We start from the raw sequence: 20,607 nt of genomic DNA, 5'->3' as shown, positions 1-20,607 counted from the left end.
GGAAGGGATCTAACTTGGGCTTACAATAGTATTTATAAGCAGCTAAGATGATAAATATGGATCGTTTGAGGGTTGGGTTTCCCCCCCTAATTTAATGGTGTATGATTGGACTTAACCGACGTGAAGGTAGGAGTGCTTTTGAAGACGGGGGGGGGGAGGAGATGAAGAAAAGTAATTGAACAGGAGAAGATAAATATAATTTTAAATCTTCGTAGGTGATGCCGAATTAAAATGCCCATGAGCAGTACCTTGAGGAAATGGTGTACGTGACTTAAACTCTACGTGTACTAGCTTGTATATTAGATGTGTATGGGATGTCTGTGTTTGTGTGTGGGGGGGTGATAGATGTGAAGCTTTTCAGTGGTGGGGTGGATTATGTGTTGTATACTACAATGGGGATTCTCTTGTCTGGTCCACAGTGAGTTAATATCCCAGAAGCTGGTGTGTTTCTTTGTAGTGTAGTTGGGCTTGTTTTGGGACCCGTGTGCTTTTCAAGCAGGGTGGGGGGGGGGAAGCATTCTGTTTTGTTTGTTGTCAAATGTAGGGGATTTTCAGAATACTGATAGTAATGGCTTTCTTTCTTTGCCTGATTTATATCGCTTTTTCAAATTACGTTTTTATTTGTGAGAGAACAATGAGAGGCTGGCTTCCTTCTTCTCCTAGGCCCTGAGCTGTTCTAGCTTCAAGTTAGTTTTGATGAAGCAGCTCTGAAGCGAAACAAAGTTACGGAAGAAGAAAGGGTAGCCCTTTGTTATCATGGGAATTCACCCTTCGAAAATACACATTCGGGAAGTTCAGTTGTCAGTTTAAACACTTTTTAAAAGCCATGTCTGATCATGTTTACAAACAAACAAAAAAGTGAATTTACAACTTGAACCTGTCCGTGTATATTCAGAAGGGAGTCCCACTATATTCAGTAAGGCTTACTCCTAGATTAGTGTACATAGTCCAAAAACAATTAAGTGCTCCTTCATGAGCTGAAGCATGTTTAACTCCATGTTGGATTGTGTCCCTAGTATTTGTAGGTCACAGATTTTGAAAGCAATTGGAAAGGCAGCAGGTTACTAGTTTTTAAGAAGAAGCATTTGAAGGTTTAAAAATTAAAATGGAGGGGCACCCCCTCTAGATATTTTTTTTAACATTTTCCTGATTTGAACCTTTTAAAGGTATTTTCTAAGTAGCAATTTAGTTGTAGTAGTTATGCCTCGTTAAATCCATTTTATCAGATGGATAAAATTGCTCCTGAAGTTGTATAAGAGAAAGTTACACACTCTCTATGTGTGTCTCCTTTTAATGATCTGTAATAAGGATACCAACTGCATAATATGTTTATGCCTTTGGCAACATGTGGACATAAGTTTACATCGAACAGTGCATCTTTCAAAATGTCTATTCAGATGCTGATTAGTTTGCGGATTAGTAACTTTCATAGGAAACTGACATTGAAAGCACAAACAGCTTAAGAAATCAAGTCAGGGGAATCAGATAGTGGCCACACCACTTGGACATTCTGTGGATTTCAAAAGGTTCTCTGTAGATCCATGTTTCCAAAGTGGCACCCCCAGGGGTACTGGCATCTCAAAGCTTTTTGGAGGGAGTAGCATTTTGTGTTCTCCTGTCTCCTAATTGTGGGACATCATTATAACATGGCCCTATCATGGGGCTGGAGTGTTTGATTGATGTGGGTGTAGAATAATAGGAGGTCCTGTTTTAGGCTTTGGGTTGGCCTAGGTGACCTCCAGGGCTTTCTAGACTACTGATTCTGTGGCACTGCAGCTGTCTTGATCTCTCTGCAGTCCCAGAAGCCTGATTGAAAGTATGTGGATAGGACGTTCTGTGATAATATAAGGGAGCAAAAGGATCCTGGCTGAACAAGCAGACTACACTGCAAAGCATGGTGATTGTTTCATCCCTCGATTGTGCATGAGCAGCTAAGACCTGATGTGGAGCTTTGTAATAATAGCGTGGAAATCCCTATTGTAAAAGTCTCTGTTTGCGTGAAGTGATGTAAAAATACCTTAGTTTTAAACCTAAACTTCCTGTGATGCTGCTCCCCTTTGCCCTTTTGGAAAATGGGTTTTGTCAAGATGACTCATTTTGGGATTTCCTTGTATATGCTAGGCGCTCATCTTGAATGTAGGTGGTTGAGCAGTAGGACTGTTGCTAGACAGGTAACTGTTGAAATGTACCTAAACCTCGCTGAGATTCTGAGGTGGATGTGGCTTTTTAAAAGTCACATTCTGCCCTTCTTCCAAGGAGCTTCACAATGACTCTGTGCGGTAGGCTAGCCCAAGGGAGTTTGTCTGGCCCAAGATCATCCAGTGAGGGTCAGAAGTGATTTGAATCTACTTGCATCTGGGCTCAAGCTAACCACTACACCACACTTGCTCTCAGTTCTCCAGTGAGACAAAATAAGTGTAATTCCGTGATAATTTTGGAAGCAACAATAAGACCTCTCATGGTACTTGAAGTCTTCGTACATGAACAGAACTGATGCTATAAGGTTGTACTTTAATGTAGAGAGTGGCAGCTGCAGAAACACGCACAACACTATTGCTTCAAACCTGAGCATGGTGTATTGTGTATAATGTTGCTTCTGTAATGCTGGAAATACATTTCAGATTCCTCGGTGCTAGCATCAGATTTTTCGTAATTGCTTGATGAGGTGGTTTGGAATATTACAGTCATGTTCAAGTCATTTGACTTCGCAGTCATATATTATTATTATTTTATAAAAAGTTAAGTTTAAGCCCTGATGTTTGGATTCTTCTCTCCACTTGTACTTCAAGCATTCTGCACAGGCAGTCACTCACTGAAGAATCTGGTATGCTGTTTTCACTAACTAAAATTGGAACACACCAGTCCCATGGGGCTTGCTTAAAATTGTATTATTTCAACTAGTTACTAGTGGGGAAGTCCATGGTCATGATGATCTGGCTGCTCTATCCCCAGCTAGATGAATTGACAGGGAGTATTCATATTTACAACAGAATGTCAGGGGCTTGATTTTTAACCATCTGGAAACTTCTTAAATTGTCTTAAGGTGGTCTTGCAAATAAGTTCAAAAATGTTTACTTTCCTCTCATCCCATCCCATATACAGGGATGTAAGTTGTTTATTAAATCACTTCTCTCACACTTATTGATCTAAAAGATTGATAAGACAGTTCATATTTTAAATATTTATAATATAAATGAAAACCATAGTAAGCAAAAACATGCATTCAGCCAAAACAGGAGAGTATTAACCAGTAATGGATGACATACAAATATATGCCCATGGAGTCTCGCTCGTGAAAAATAAACCATTCTTGTCAAAAACAAAAACAAACCCAACCCACTATTCTTCCCCAGCTCAGAAAATAGCTTGCTCTTCTGAACCCAAATCTGGTTTGGACCCTGTTACACCCCTGATGTTCTTTGGAGTGTGACAGGGTCTGATCCTTCCCACAACCCTTGAAAGTGCTAACACACATAACTGCCTCCTCCCCCTCCCTTACCTGACTTGCCATTCCAGTGGCAGGGGAGTGGGAAGTGAAATGTCCCTTTATTCCTCTGCTGATGCTAGACAGAAGGAACATAGGCCTTTGGACATTGAAAGAGAATCAAAGGATTCTAAAGGCCATTTAGGGGGGAAAACATCTTTAACAGTTGCCTAAAGGCCATCCATGTACCAACAGAATAAACCTCCTTAGGAAGAGAGTTCTGTAACCTCTTCCAAAGCTTGAAAGTCTTTCTTAGTAACAGACAGCAGTAGAATTCAGAATTGAGGAAGATCTTAAGGTAAAGTTAGGTTTGTGATTTAGGCTTATCTACATGGTTTGGAATCTGCGTATCTGGGAGAGGGTGCATACACTTCATTTTTTGATGCATGTAACTATAGCATTTATATTTAACAAATCATGTTTCTGGACATACATATTACAGATGCACTTGTCTGAATTAGATGCAGTTCAGTGATCACATATACACATGGAAGCTAGCACACATTGGGTACCATGGTAAAGCTGCGTTAAGATGTTGCCATCTTCCCAGGTTCTATTGCAGTGAGTTAGAACATCCTTTTAAGTGGAGGTAATGTATCTTTGCTTTGTAGGCTTGTCAGTCCAAATGTAGCTAACATCTGGTAAGTGCTGTAGTCAGAGACAAGGAACTGGGAGCCAAGTAGGGTTGGTTTGAATTTTTATTCACACATTTCACAACTGTAAAATGTATTTTATGGAGCTACATATTCAATCTCAAGAAACACACACACACAGGCCCTGAAAAGTGTTAACATGCTCATTTTAGCATGCCTGAAGAGCTGTGTGTATAAATATATGTATTTCTTTAGGGTAAGTTATCTGAAAAAGCTACACTAAAACTTCAATTTGAGTAGAATTGTATTCGTTACCCAATCATGTTGTTGTTAATTAGTTAATTTTATATGGAACCATGTTCCTGTAAAAGTGGGACATTTTCTGTAGAAAAATACAACAGTGGAACGTTTTGCAGAAAGTTTTCCATTTTGAAAAAGTCTCCTCTCCACATCCGTGCAGGTGGGTTGATGAGATATGAAGCCTTTCAGTGGCGGTGACTACTTTGTAGACCTCCCCACATTTCCAAACCTGCTCAGAAGGGAAACCTGTCTGGTTCCATCACTAGCAGTATTCAGATAGCAGGTTCAGTGTGATTTATTTCAGAGGACATTTGAGATGGCAGGGAATTAATCACCTTATGGCTTTGTCATATTTTCTTGTTTTTGTTTTGCATTTTTAGTTTTTCTTTAAAGCCATCTTTAGTATTTTGAAGATGGAGGGGCAGGATATACCTTTTTAGTTCGTAAAATGATAGCACTTGTTACTTGCCCCTCATAAGTGTAAATAAATTGTATGGGTAATAAGTGCAACTAAATTATGAGTGCAACATTATTTTTCCTTTTTTGTTAATCTTTTCATATTTAGAGAGAAGAAAGCCAGTTGATACTATTGGCTCCTAAAACTTAAAGAACACACTATCTAGTTTCGAACACACCACAGTTCCCTGTTAAATCCACACTGTGGGTGTCTTAACTCTGTTTACTGAGAACAAGTGAGGATCAAATCATGGTTTCAGATTTTGCCTGTTCAGTAACTGGAGTTAAAACAAACCATGGATTTCTGAGTTATGGAGTATTGTTCATTCTTATAAAGTGCTAGTGGTTGCTTCTGAACTCTCTAAAGCTTTAAAAAGGAGGATGGAGAGCTCTTGAGCCAAAGTTTCATTCAAATAGTGGGAAATCATGGCTTCGCATTAAATTTGAACTGGACTAATGCTTCTCTATGGAATCAGTTCACACATTTCTTACGCAAATCATCAAACGTTGAGCAATCTGATGGAGAGATCAAGTGATTATGTGCTCATGTAAACTGTCCCCAGAGCTGCATTTCCACTGAAAGCAAGAGACAATCTTTAAGTCAATTATATTTAGGCTTAGATTGGCAAATCTGAGAGGCTTCAAGTACCTGAAGAGCACTTTTGATGTAACTTTATATTCTGAAGACTTCTGCCAGAAGTGTTAGGAAAGGGTTCAAGCTTTAAATAAAAAGATCTTGCTTTTTAATGTCAAAGAAATGGTACAAGATGGTTTCCAAGAGATAATGCCAGTCGTCATTAAAATACAAAGTCAACAAAACAGCAGACTGCAGCATAAAACAATAAGGAGAGTAAACACAACATAGTAGTAAAATTTCAAAGTACCATGAAAATCAACATGATTATTCGCTAAGAACCCGGGTAATATTTTTGACCTGTTGTCTAAAACCTTAACAGGAGAAGAGTCAGGTGAAACATTCATAGAGAGGCTGTTCTATAGCTCAGGCACTTTTAGTGCAGATTGGAGAGCTTAACCCTTTTAAGCAGGCAGTTAATTTTTTTTTGTTTAGGCAGGCTTTTAATGGCTGATTGTGGCTTTTAATTTGCCCTTTGTATTGCAGTTTATCGGCTTTACTCCATTTTGAGAATTTTGTTTTATAACGTGGGTGGTAAATAGTCTAAAATAAAGGAAAAAATGTACCCATTTCCTCTTCGCCATTTTCTTGATCTAACTCATCCCCCTAAGGTTCTGATGTGATTTCTCTGTAGGGTCAACATTTGGTGGGAGGGAGATTTAAATTGGGGGGGGGGAGAATAACGTGAAGGGAAGGGTTGCACGTACCCCCAGCAGTTGTTGACATAAGCTTCTCATCCTTCTTGGTAGTTTCTCAGTGAAAATAAAATAGTCTTCCATGTACCATGTGGTTTGGATCTAGGGTGAGGGGTAGTACTCAGCATTTGTGGTTGGCCCGCTGGTCATGCCTGCCTTTGATCCCCTTTCAAAATCTTGTTGCCACCATGGTGCTGAAGGAAGCCCATTTTATTTATTTATTTATTTATTTATTTATTACATTTCTATACCGCCCAATAGCCGAAGCTCTCTGGGCGGTTCACATGCCTGGGCATAACTTCTTAAAATCATCTAAATATAAGTGAACTGATGGATTTTCCAGTTTAGATGGTCCTATGGTCACTAACCAATTGAGTTACAGCTTTAGAACTTAAGAGCCATGCTGGGGATCAGGCCAAGGGTCTATCTAGTCCAACATTCTATTCACACAGTGGCCAACCAGCTGCCCATGGGAAACCCACAAGTAGGATACGAATGCAGCAACACCCTTCCGCCCATGTTCCCCAGCAACTGGTGTACATAGACATACTGCCTCTAATACTGGAAGTAGCACCAGGCCTATTTATCGACTTATGCACCTTGAATTTGTCCAGTCCCCTTTTAAAGCCATCCAAATTGGTGGCCATCACTACATTTTGTGGTAGCAAATTCCACCGATGTGCTGTGTGAAGAAATTCTCCGTTTTATCTCTCCTGAATCTCCCACTATTCAGCTTCATGGGATGACTCCAAATTCTAGTATTATATGAGAGGGAGAAACATGTCTCCCTATCCACTTGATTTAGGACACAGTGATCATTTCTTATTGTTAGGACACTATGCTGTGAAAGGAACATGCTCTGATTTTTCCTCCCTCCTCCCCGGGCCTTCACTTTTCCATGGTGGAGTGAGCCCCTTGTGATGGCATTAGAGTCATCATTGTACCTAAAGCAGGGGAAATTTTGTACCCCTTCAACCATACTTCACACCCTCCCAAAAAACTTAACATTAAGTAATGGTTTTGTGTAATGTGTGAACACCGTTAGGGTGTGTATCTGAGCTTCGGGCTTTTCCCAGACCTGTTTTTTGGAGAGATCATGTCAGGCCATGTTCTGGTCAAATGAATGTATAAAGCTGTCTTATATTGAGCTGGACGTAGTAATGTGGGTTTTCTGGAAACTTTTCCGCAGCTGTAAATCAACTGAGGTCTGATTTAGTGTGCTTATTTGACTTTGTACACAAAACCCCCACAAAAACCTTCATGTGCTGTATAAATATCTCAACGGTTCCCCCACCCCCAACAACTAAAAATAGATGGACTAAGATTTTTTATGGGGGTTGGGGAATCAATAAAACACACTTAATGTGATTTACATGTTATATTGGAATACTTGGAAACATATTTCAATAACATACGCTTCCCTTACATTGGCCTGATTCACACAACATGGCAACGCAGGGTTACGGCATGAGCCAGTGTGCGAATTCCTGTGGCTTGATTGCTCCTGCTTGGCTCCTCCTATAGGGAGCAGCTGAACAACCAAGGGATGCTCCATGCCTGGGTTGTTTAGCATGACATTTGAACTCGGAATGTTGGCTTGTCTCTCCACCAACATGCCAGAGATGGACCCCAGGTTTTAACCATGGATTGTTCCACATGGATCACTCCCTCTTGGCCAGAGGAGGCATGTGGGAGCAATTAGGGTAAACAAGCTGAGAACAAGTACTGCCATCTTGTTTGTCTTGATTTTATTGCAGTTTAACATATGTGTGGTGTGTGTGAGTTGCTGTGATTTACTTTTAAGAATGTAAACATGATGTGGTGATATGGGTGAGATTTGGTTTCAGGTAGCATTGATATGCTTCTTGTCCTGTGATGATATGTGTCGTGGAAGCAGGAGAACCAGCTCAATAAAGCATTTTGAACCTATGTCTCCCTAGGTATTGGTGGAATGAGCGTTGCGTGTGTTTTGAAGCGAAAAGCAGTGCTCTGGCAGGACTCCTTCAGCCCCCACCTGAAACAGCACAGTCAAGATACAGCTAATCCCAACATGCCTGTTGTTTTGACATCTGGAACAGGGTCCCAGGCTCAGCAACAGCCAGCTGCAAATCAAGCCCTTGCAGCAGGGACCCACTCCAGCCCTGTTCCTGGATCCATAGGGGTTGCAGGCCGCTCCCAGGACGACGCAATGGTGGATTACTTCTTTCAGAGGCAGCATGGTGAGCAGCTTGGGGGAGGCGGAAGTGGTGGAGGCAGCTATAATAACAGCAAACATCGGTGGCCTACTGGGGATAACATTCATGCTGAACACCAGGTAAAAAGTTAAATATTTCAGAACTGAACAAATGAGCTAAGTGGCCCTATTGATAACTGCATGCAGTGAATGTGATAAACATTTATCTACCTGATCATTTATTTATTTATTTTCATTCTGTTGCCTCTTGACTCTCAAACTGACATGCTTTTGCACAGGACGTCGCAACAAGAGACCCCAAATCCCTCTTAAATCAAAATGTGTATCTGTTGTGCTCACTTGTTTCTGTGTTGTGTGAATCAGCAGTGAAATGGATCCTTTATTTTTCTTTTCAGACATGTTATTGTTAATTTGCTTTGCTTGGGATAAAAACTTTGAAAGTTCTTAAAGCACCACTGGACGAATCTTTTTAATGTGCTGGGTTGGTGGTATGTCTGCATTCTATCTGCTGCCTGTACTTCCCCCTCCACCCCATGTGGTGGTGGAAGGAGAACACCCTTTAAAAAAATCTTTGTTGGTAACATGTCTATCTTTCACTCAAAAAGCCTTTTGGTTCTGTACACTTTCTGCAAGTCTCTGTGCACTCCCAGAGACTAAAAGTGTGCATAGAGGGACAGGGAAATTGTGTCTTCCTCGATCATCCACAGCAATGAAAGCTTGAGAATGCAGTAAATATTTGATGGAGTGGGTCTTGGTCCACATTTTTGTGTGTAAAGGACTGAGGGCCAATTTAAAGGTAAAGTTTTTCTAAGTCACATTCATTTCCCCCTTCACACTTAGTAGAGGAGTTGAACCAGCAAGAAAGGGTAACTTGGTTTGAAAATCATAGAATAGTAGAGTTGGAAGGGGCCTATAAGGCCATCGAATCCAACCCCCTGCTCAATGCAGGAATCCACCTTAAAGCATCCCTGACAGATGGTTGTCCAGCTGCCTCTTGAAGGCCTCTAGTGTGGGAGAGCCCACGACCTCCCTAGGTCATTAGTTCCATTGTTGTCCTGCTCTAACAGTCAGGATGTTTTTCCTGATGTCCAGCCGAAATCTTGCTTCCTGTAACTTGAGCCCATTATTCCATGCCCTGGACTCTGGGTCAAGAGATCTTGACCCTCCTCTGTGTGACAACCTTTCAAGTACTCGAAGAAGGCAGGCCAAACAGCAGAGCTTTTCTTTATTTATTTCTATTACATTTCTAATTTGCCCAGTAACTAATGTTCTCTCAGTGGATTACAAACAGTTACTTTCGCTCTGCACGAGGAGGGCTCCCCCACCCATTGTTGGCTCTGTCTTATACAGGAGAGAGATTTCCTTATGCTATTCTCCACTCCTCCCATCCTTTCCTTAGATGGGATTGGGCTGGGTTCGGGGCAGCGGTGTGTGTGGGGAATTGGAGCAGCTGGGATGTGACCCAGCAGCGAACTCAATGAGCCCAGCAGTGCTCCTCCTTGAGAGGGTGGCCTTACCACACTGGCCTTGGAGCAGGACCCAGCAGGTCCTAGACCTGGTGGTCTCTGCCCCTCCGCACCATCCCCCACCCCCTCTGCAGGTCTTTTTCACTGCAGAGAGGATCTGATGCACTCCAGGCCTTCTTGACCCTTCACTGTGCAGTTGGGAGGGGCTGCCCTGCTCATCCTACCCCTGGCTTTTCCCTGCTCCCACCTCTGCTTCCCCTGCTGAATGTCCCCCCCACCCGACCACTTAAACTTGATCACTTAAACTGTTGCTAAAATTATTATTTTTCCCCAAACCCAACCCCCCAAAACAAACCCATTCTGAGCCAGTGAGGAGCCCACTGAGTTGATTAAATCTCAGATTAAGGAGCTTGGATCAGAGCTGTGTGTGGATTTCTACACATCTCTGTTCTTGTGGTCACCAGTCACTACTGTAAAGCAGTGAATGCCCATTTTTAAATACAGAATATTTCTGAAGACTGCTGAAAACAGTTGATTTTTTTTAACAAATTGACTGAGTGTTGTTGATAGAAGGTGAAGTGGGGGAATCACCTTCTGAAAAATAAGTGCTGCATCAGTAAAATAGAATTTACTTCCTTTGCATATTGTCAAAACGATGACAAAATAATTGGAGATGCTTTATTGTCTTATCTGCTGGTGAAATTGGCCTGTATTTTATTTCAAGGATTTATATCCTGCTTTTTAAATGTTAAATATGATTACCATAGTGGCACACAATTAAAAAAAAAGTCAAAACGCATGTAAAAATACAGTGCATAAAAATATCAAATCAAATATTGGTAAACAAAAAGATGAAAGTAGCATCTAGTGGTAACCAGATGAAACAGCAAATGAACAACCTGATCCAGTCTGCACATCATGACAATTCCTGGGTTGTTTAACCCAGGAATGAGCAGTGAGTGAACGTCCTGTCTCCTCTGTGCTTGTTGCTTCTGATTTCAATTATCGACCCTCAAATTCCTCCTTCTCGTATTGTTATTGTGATATCCAAACCTGGAACTCTGGGTTGTTTAGGGATTATTATTTAAATGTCTTCTTGTTGTTGTTCTTTATGTTATTAATAATATGCTTCTCAAATAATTAGTCAATTAGTCCTCAATAATTAGTCAATAAGTGAAGTCTTATATAAGGGTTTTAACTAAATAACTGGCTAGGTCTTTAAATCAATAAAGTTTGCCAATGGCAGTCACAGAAATCTATGAAAATCAGTGATCTTGGAATATCACTCTTGAAAAACAAACAGAAAACAAACACACACTGTGCAATAAACGTAATACGTAAAATGTTCTATATTGACCTTGTGAAAAAGAAAGAAAGATAGAAAGATGTAAAATTTATGGTGGCTATCGTATCCCCTGAATTACCTGGGCAGAAGAAAATGTCAGAATTGTAGATGCAGACTTTGCATAACCCAGTATATTTAAAATTATAGCTGAGGTTTTCAGAAGTCCAGCATTGTGATTTCAATGCTTCACCCTTCAGGAATATGAATTGTCAGTATACTGAAATCTTGACCTTTTCATCTCCCGCTGTTGCCCCAGATATTTAGTGGCAATAACAGAGCTTCTACGCTGAACCCGACAAAATAATAAATCCCAAAGCAAGAGTTGTGCTGTAGTCTCGTTTGGACCAACAAAATGCCATAAAGTAGTGAAAGCATGAGGGTAGGCATTGCCGTGTCTGCGTTTATTGCTATGTAAGCTGCTCTGGGGACCTTTCTGATGGAAGAGTGGGGTATAAATACTTTAAATGCTCCCCCCCCCCACTACCAACATGTAGCCTGCAATTTGTCAGTTTCTGACAAAGGACAAAACGGATGCAACTGTATTTCACATACCCGTGTTTTTTTTTAGATACGGCCACATTAGGGTGGGGGAATTGAGTTTGAGACAGTGGCACATGGGAAGGCAGGTGACCACATCCCTCCTGTGCTCGCTCTGGGAGGAAATGGCAACTTCTCTCCCTTGTTTTGAGACTGGGGTCTACTTTGAACCTGTTTTGAGGGGTTCTCCTACAGTAGAATGAGTGATGTCTTGGTAGAAACATAACCATCACTTGGTGAAATAGCATCAGCCTCTCTGATGTCTGTAGTTAACAGAACCTCAGGAATGCAGAGGGGCTGGGAAAGACCTTGCCTGTGGAACTGCAGCCTGTCAATAGATGGTGCCAGACCAGAGGGAACTAGTGCTCTTGACTTGGTCGCCTTCTTTCAAATTATATATGGATGCCCTACTTTTGGTTCTGATAACATCAGAGGTACATCTGATAGGGGTGCAAGAGAGGGCCTTCTCATTGTTTGCTCCCAATTCTCTGGAACTCCCTGCTGAGGTAGGCTAGGTTGGCTCCCTGTCTGTTGTCTTTCTGCCGGCAGGGAGGCCTTTGACATATAAGTTGGTTTACTGCTGAAGGTTTTTTTTAATGCGTTGGGTGCTGTTTATCTCTTTTATTATTGGGTGTTTTGATTTAGTTTTATGTTGTGTTTTATTTATTTAATTTGTTTTCATCTTGATTTTGTTATTGTTGGCTGCCTTGAACCTCATGGTTGGTGGAAAGATGGGTTGTGAATTTAATAAATTATGTGTGTGCATGTATTTTGACCTAATGCAGAATTCCCATGTGAAGATTTAAAAACAGTTTTATTTCTTAGGGGTGTGGGATAGCCTTTTGTGATATGCAAAATATCGAAAAACATATGATTTCCTCAATCTCCAGCCAAGGTAGCTGCTGAGCTTGAAGCATCCCATAATGGGCACATTTGAAATGCTAGGAGAAATAAACTTGAGCCTGAAACTTGTAGTTGCCCAGGACTTCTGCAGCATGCTATGAGATGACCACTCTTTCATCCCTTTTAAATTGTATAGTTAAGCTGTTTGTTCTAATAAAAGCCACAGGAGGGTGTATTTAGGGACCACAGACTGGTGATATAAATCACTCTTGGACAAATATTCATTCTGACCACTTTTCTCCAAAACAAAGTTAGAGGGAGAAAATGCCATCTCTTCATGCTCTTTGAGGTCTTGATATATGTTCCAAACTTAGCTCCATATCTGTTGAGTAAGATTAGTTGAGTAAGATTACTGTTGAGTAAGATTAGACCAAGTCTTGACACTCAAGGTATTTTTTTACCTATTGGAATGGTAAGTATGAGTGATTTGGGTTTTTTGGACACGTCTATTGTTTTGTGGTTTGTTCGAATTAATACATAGGCCTGGGTTTTCTCTCCAGAGATACCTACAGCTGTCAGCAGTGGTGGAATTGATATGGATGGTTTTGTCAATAGTATAAAAATGTTAATTTGTGTACATTTTGACTTTGTGTGCTTTTTTTATTTATAGTCACTGCTTCAGTGGCGGAGAGCCAACATAAGTACATTGTTAGTGGTTCAAGGGACAGATGAAAGAGGGGGAGTGAAAGGGGCAAATGTGTGTTCTTAGTTCTAGCTGAAATGTAGGAGAGAAAGTTTCATTAGTTACTACTTTAGCAAAGAGAACACTATGTGGAGCGCTTTGATTATTCTTTTTCAACAACTTAATATGATCTACTATCTTCTGAACTATAATCAGAACAATCAGTTTCTCATCTTCCAACAAAGTGTTTGGGATTTGTGAATTATTTAAAAAGAGATGTATATGCTCTAAACTTGGACGTTATATTTTGGTATAGTTGACTATATAAGTTAGAAAGTTTCAAAATAATTTTCTTTTGTGTCTGCTAAACCTCTTCCTAGCTTGCTAACTAAAGGCATGATTTTTCTCATCGTTTTTATGTTCTTTCTAATTGATCAGCCAAATGATTTTTTGGGTGAATTTCTTATTATTTTTTTCAAAAACTTTGATTTTACAGCCCCAATTGTGTCCTTTAAGTTTACTTTTATATAAGCCAAATGTAGTTGTTTATATTTTGTGTCCAGCTGGTCTGCTCTATGTTTATCTTCTAATTCTGCAGTTTCTCTTAACAAAACTTCTCTGGCTTCTTTGTCTATTCCAATGTTTAATAGGTTCGATCTATGGATGAATTAAATCATGATTTTCAAGCACTTGCTCTGGAAGGAAGGGCTATGGGAGAGGTAAGTGAATTATTTTTGTTGCGTTTGTTTCTTGGAACTTCCTCCAGGCAAGTCAGAACTGTTCCCAGTCTTCATCTGGATGCTGACCTGGTCCAGGCCTGCATTGCTACAGAGATGGAACTGCAGAGGCACCATTCTCTGAGCTGGAAAACTAAATAGATCATTATGCCTTTGGTCCAGATAATATAGGTCTGTCTTTCTTTAATATATGCATGTTTCCTAAACTACATCCAATTAGCCTTACATGATAAAAGAAGTCTGTTACGTGTTTTAACCCGTGATGGCTTTGTGGAAGCATGTGTGATACAAGACAGATTCTTACAAGAATCAGGGAGCCTGGGAATTTTGGGGGTGATGGATGTGGAGTGGGTTGCAAAAGGAAGATGAATAGTGCTGCTTTTCCAAAGAGGATTCTCACTGTTTATCCTAGCCCATCCTTCCCCAACTTGGGTCCTTCCAGATACTTTGAGTCCCAATTCCCATGATCCCGAACATTGGCCATGCTTGGCTGATGGGAGTTGTAGTTGAAAACCTCTGAGAAGACTATCCTAGCCCATGTAGCTATGTTTCAGCTCAAGCAGAGGGTAATGAACGTAGAAAGCTGCCTTATACAAGCTCGGAGTCTGACCATGTAGCCTAGTATTGTGTACTCCGGGGGTCCCCAACCTTTTTTGCACTCGTTGGCACATTTGGGAATTTGAGAAACGGCTGCGGGCGCCACTACAAAATGGCTCCTGTCATGGATGTTGCTTGTCAGAGGTGAGCTAAAGAGATAGGGGAAGGGGAAATAGTAAGGCAAAGGTATAGATGGGAGAGAAGGAGGAAGGCTAGAAGCTAGAAAGGGAGAGAGAAGGCTAGGGGCAGGAGAGAGAGAAATAGTGATAAAAGGGCTTGTTGGGGAGATATAGAGACTGGGCCTCAGTTCAGACAACACATTTCTCAACGGTGGCTTTAGAACTCCATGGTGGAGTTGTTACACCACTGTTGAAATGTGTTGTCTGGAGGGAAAACTCCACCCAATGGTGTTGTTGTTGTTGTTTTGAAAAACTCTCCACCCTGAATACCCACACTGTGTAGAGGAGAGTTCCTGTACAACCATTGTGTTGCGTATTGTCTAGGGCTCCGTGTAGTTCCTTGCTGCATTGAGTGGAGTTTCCCCACTGGCTACAGAGTTCCTGGCTAGAGCGGCCAAAGGAGGAAGTACTGCTCTAGGAGGGTTTTCCCCCAGCAATCGTTGATGGATACCATTGGGAGGACTGGGGGAGGAGAGAGGGCAGAGGAACTGTCAGTCAAATGCTGCGTTGAGTTTTACTCTACTCCATGGGAGCCCACAGTCACACAATGGTGGAGTTGGAACATGTTGTAAGGTGAGTTCCTCCTAAAAAACCTCCACCGTTGAGTGGAGTTTTTACACTGTGTAAAGAAGAGTGTTGTGTGAACTGAGCCTGGGAGTGGGGAGAGAGCACAAAGGTGAAAGGTCTGTGCGTGTGAAAGATTGGGCAGGGCCAGAAAGCAACGCCTTCCTTCTCTGTTTAATTAATTCATTTATTGCATTTTTATACCGCCCAATACCCGAAGCTCCCTGGGCAGTTCACAAAAATTAAAACCATTCAAAGTATAAAACAAACAGTATAAAAGCATGATATAAAATACAATATAAAAGCACAACCAGGATAAAATCATCAGCAGTAAAGAAATACAAATTTTAAACAGCAAAGTTAAAATTGAATTTATAGACTGTTAAAATGCTGAGAGAATAAAAAGATCTTCACCTGGTGTCTGAAAGAATATAGTGTAGCTGCCAGGCGAACCTCCTTAGGGAGCTCATGCCACAGCCGGGGTGCCACAGCAGAGAAGGCCCTCCTCCTGGTAGCCACCTGCCTCACTTCCTTTGGCAGGGGCTCATGGAGAAGGAACCCTGAGGATGATCTTAGGATCTGGGCAGGTACATATGGGAGGAGGCGTTCCTTCAGATAGCCTGGCCCCAAGCCGTTTAGGGCTTTAAATGTTAATACCAGCACTTTGAATCGGGCCCGGACCTGGACTGGCAGCCAGTGAAGTTGGAAAAGGACTGGTGTGATGTGGTGTTGTTGGCCAGTCCCTGTTAATAAACCGGCTGCCCTGTTTTGTACCAGTTGAAGTTTCTGGACCATTTTCAAAGGTAGCCCCACGTATAACGCATTGCATTAATTCAAACGAGAGGTTATCAGAGCATGGATAACTGTAGCTAAGCTATCTTTGTCCAGATAAGGGCACAGTTGGTATATCAGCCTAAGCTGATAAAAGGTGCTCTTTGCCACAGTTCACCTGTGCCTCAAGTGACAGTTCTGGATCCAAGAGCATTCCCAGACTACGGACCCAATCCTTTAGGGGGAGTGCAACCCTGTCCAGAACAGGGTGAACATCACCTAGCCAGACAGGCGAACCAGTCGCTAACAGTACGTCCGTCTTGTCTGGATTGAGTCTCAGTTTATTGGCCCTCATCCAGTCCAATAGGTATAAGAACAGGAAGGAGAACTAGGTGCCCTAGTGTTTTTCAATTTTTTTAATTAAAAATAAAATTCCGAAGGGGGCAGGGAGTAGAGAGCTTCATGGATACTGTCGGAGGTCCCCCATGTGCGTGATGACACCCGCAAGCTCCGTGTTGGGCACCCCTGGAGTAACTCTCCGGGGTCTCTTGGGCAGAGATTGATCTTTCCGAAACCTCCTACTCGATCCTTTTTGCTGGAGATAACTGGGATCGAATTCTTATGCATGCAAAGTGTGTGCTCTGCCACGGAGCTATTATGACTCTCCAAATGATGAAAAGGGATGTTAAGAATTCATATTCCTCTGTGGGGCAGATGAGTTGAAACACAGTCGTGTTCTGCAAAATGGAGAGTTAAACACTTAAGTGCAGAAAAGCTTCTTTAAAAGTGAGGATGACATGAGAACAAATGGACCATGAATAAATTAAGCTGGGAATGGGAAGGTATCTAATCACGAGAAGAATGAAACTGAAATAGGTGCGCAGGCGGGGAACTGATCAAGTGTGAGTTGGATAAGATTGTCAGTGATTTTCAAACTGTCTTTTGGGACCCTGGGATTTCTCGGAAGTTTGTGTGGGGATCCTTAATGCGAGCAGACAAGCAGGGATGCCATGGTAATGTGAGACAACAAAGAGCTTTATGGCATCTGCAAGATTACCACATCAGATGAAATTGACAGTGTCCATGAAAGTTTATGCCATAATAAATTTGGCAGTCTTTAACTTGCTGCAAGAATCTTTGCTTTTGCTTCAGCAGGCTTGGCATGGCTGTCTTTTTGGAAATCATGTCATTTGGTAGGTTTGGTTTCTGAAGTGGGCCATGTAGTTCCACTGGTGCAGGCAGATACCTAGGACTCAATATCTGTCTGATTCTAGCAGGCTTTTTTTTCTGTCTGAATGCAGATTTAAAAGCAGCTGGATTCCCAAAGTCTTGTGCAGGCTAGCCAGGGCTTAAAGAGTGTGATATGTGCTTACCATTGAAAGCCATAGATGGCACCCACATATGGATGTATATTTAGATGTGCTCTGGCTTAATTTCCGGACTTCCTAAAAGCTGCTCTGGGGATATCTGTATCTATGGGGTCGAAAAACAGAAAAATCTGTGGGAATACAGGTATAGGTTTTGCAGTTCCCTACAGAACAGTTTACCTAAGAGACTTGTTTTTCCACCACTTGTTTTTCCACCACACTTCAAGAAGGATGCAGGCAAGCTGGAAGGGGTTCAGAAGAGGGCAACGAGGATGATCAGGGGTCTGGAAACAAAGCCCTATGAGGAGAGACTGGAAGAACTGGGCATGTTTAGCCTGGAGAAGAGAAGGCTGAGGGGACACTCAATAGCACTCTTCAAATACTTGAAAAGTTGTCACACAGAGGAGGGCCAGGATCTCTTCTCGATCGTCCCAGAGTGCAGACACAGACTAATGGACTCAAGTTACTGGAAGCCAGATTCCGGCTGTACATCAGGAAAAACTTCCTGACTGTTAGAGCAGTATGACAATGGAACCAATGACCTAGGGAGGTCGTGGGCTCTCTCATGCTAGAGGCATTTAAGAGGCAGCTGGGCAGCCATCTGTCAGGTAGGCTTTAAGGTAGATTCCTGCATTGAGCAGGGTGTTGGACTCCATGGCTTTATAAGTCCCTTTCAACTCTACTATTCTATAATTCTCCTACATAGTACAGTTATAAGAAAGGGTTGGGTGCATTATCAGTTCACATGAGATAACATTGAGGCCCAACAGGCCTGGCCAGTAGTTCTGTGAACTAAACATGCCCCAGAAACCACCAGTCCCCAGGTTAGGGTGGAGGAGAGGTAAAGTTTGAAAAACCACTGGAGAATTCTGTGAAGTATTGGGCAAATCCTGGGTCTTAATAATGAAGATTTTTGTTACACCCACCCATTGTAGAATATAGAAGTTGATAAACAGGAAATAAATATTTCAAGTTTGGGGAGAGAACTTGGTTCGTGAAACTTCAAACTGCTAAAAAGAATGTAAAAGCAAAGTGCAATTGAGGATAGGTAAAGAATCCTCCTGCTCCACTTGAAGGATGCACAAAGCATTATTGAGGGCTCATCTACACCAAGCAAATATTCCAGTATGAAAGCGGTATATAAAATGCAGGAACCACACTACTGCTTTATAGTAGTATTGAATTGCACTGACAACTGTTGGGGCCCATGACATATACCACATACTGCTTTCGTACTACTTTCATAGTGTTATATCCTGCTTGGTGTAGATGTGACATGGGTCCCAACAGTTGTCAGTGCATTTCAATACCGCTATAAAGCAGTAGTGTGGCTCCTGCCTTTTATATACTGCTTTCATAGTGCAATATCCTGCTTGGTGTAGATGAGCCCTGAGTTTTGCCATAAATGGCTGAGCAGGTGTGGTTTTCCTCAATTTGGATGGCTGGCAGGAAGAGGAGAAATTGTCTTCCTGCTGCCTGCCTTACAGTGTGGCTACCTTTCCTTCCCCCACAGATATACTAGATCAGGAGTTAGAGCTGCAGCATAAGGCGTTAGAGCTGTTATCTAGTCCTGCCACCCACCCACCCATCCATCCATCCATCCATCCATCCATGTTTAGAGTAAAAAAAGTGCTTTGCATGTGCAACACACATACAGAGTGCCCTGTTTATTTTCCTCTTTTTAAAATGATGAGTCTATAATAAATTGGGATTCAAAAATGGTGGCTTGTTAAGCACTACATGCACATCATTATCACCGTTTCGTTTATATCATCCAGTAGCCAAGGCTGTCTGGGTTGTTCACACAACAGTTTACAAAAAATACAACATAGGGAGTTATATGATTTCCCTTTTTTTAACTACAAATCCTTATGCTGAATGAGAGCAGTTCTTTAGATCCCACACTTGATTGTGGGAGTCAGAAAGTAGAGTACCTGTAGATGGTGTTCTGATCCAGATGTTTGTAAAATAGGCGTGACATTATTTAAATGAAATGTCCGAAGATGGTTACAAAGCTCACCAAACCTGTTCTAATTGAACTGCTTTAGAATCACTTAAAGGGCATTAGCAACTAAAGATTGCTGACATTGTTGATGAGGCTCACAAGACTAGTAACAGAAGTGAAAGAGCTTTGGGAGGGGAAAGCACTAAAACATGCTATACTGAATGAGTCGAAGAACTGGATTGGAGGTTCTCAGAAGAATCCAAACAGCAGGATCCAGTAACTTCCTTAATGTGCTAGCTTTGATCCTGCTTTGCACATAATTATTTAGCAAGCATGCAGCGATGGCAATCCAGCATCTCTCAACACACAGATCTCATTAGCTTGCTTCTTGAATAAAGCCATAAGCAATGAAGATCATAAATAGAAATTGCTGTCTTCCTGTTGCCATATTTCAAGACTTGGCATCTATGTGTAAGAGTGAAGAGGTTAAGCAAATCATGAATGTCAGTGTCTTGTATCATTGGAAATTCTGCAGCACCTTGATAATATGCAAGGGCTCTTAAGTCTTTATAAGCAAATCTCTATACAAGGTACAAGTCAACTATCCAAAAGCCTGCCCCTGTATGTCAATGATTAATAATAATAATAATAAAAAATTTCTTACCCGCCTCTCCATCCTGATCGAGGCACGGAACAACAATAAGTATAAAATACATAAAATATTAATTAAAAACATGGTATACATTGTTAAAACTTCCTAAAAAAATACTAAAAGCATCCTAAAATTCCACTGGATAGGCCTGCCAGAAGAGATCAGTCTTTATAGCTTTCTTAAATGCTAAAAGACTGTTAAGTTGACGCATCTCCTCCGGCAGGCCATTCCACAGTCTGGGAGCAGCAGAGCAAAAGGTCCTCTGGGTAATACCTGTCAGTCTAGTTTTGGCTGGCTGAAGGAAGTTCTTCCCAGAGGACCTGAGTGTGCGGGGCGGATTGTACGGGAGAAGGCGATCCCACAGGTAGCCTGGACCCAAACCATGTAGGGGTTTAAAGGTGATAACCAACACTTTATACTTCACCCAGAACCTGCAATCATTGGGGCTTCAGAATATGGATAACTCTCCATGGAAACGTTTTTACAGAGTATGTCATCCTTGGATTACCAGAAAAAGAGCAGCTGGGTATTCCTGAGATTCCTGGAGAATTGATGAGCCAAACTAC

At 41.6% G+C, this 20,607-nt stretch overlaps 1 protein-coding gene across 11 annotated transcripts in view; it reads left to right on the top strand.

Moving 5' to 3' along the window:
- Positions 1-20,607, top strand: part of PUM1 (pumilio RNA binding family member 1) — a 72,511-nt gene that overhangs the window by 470 nt on the left and 51,434 nt on the right. For all 11 annotated transcript variants that reach the window (XM_063140540.1, XM_063140530.1, XM_063140539.1 and 8 more), the window contains exons 2-3: positions 8,103-8,476; positions 13,880-13,948. In XM_063140540.1, coding sequence (XP_062996610.1) covers positions 8,114-8,476; positions 13,880-13,948 — 432 coding nt within the window. In that variant the 5' untranslated portion in view covers positions 8,103-8,113. The remainder of the gene's footprint in view (positions 1-8,102; positions 8,477-13,879; positions 13,949-20,607) is intronic.

The sequence above is a fragment of the Elgaria multicarinata genome, chromosome 13, assembly GCF_023053635.1.
Source record: "Elgaria multicarinata webbii isolate HBS135686 ecotype San Diego chromosome 13, rElgMul1.1.pri, whole genome shotgun sequence".
Lineage (NCBI taxonomy): Eukaryota > Metazoa > Chordata > Lepidosauria > Squamata > Anguidae > Elgaria > Elgaria multicarinata.
The sequence above is the reverse complement of the archived record's forward strand: the minus strand, read 5'-3'. Positions and strand labels throughout refer to the sequence as shown.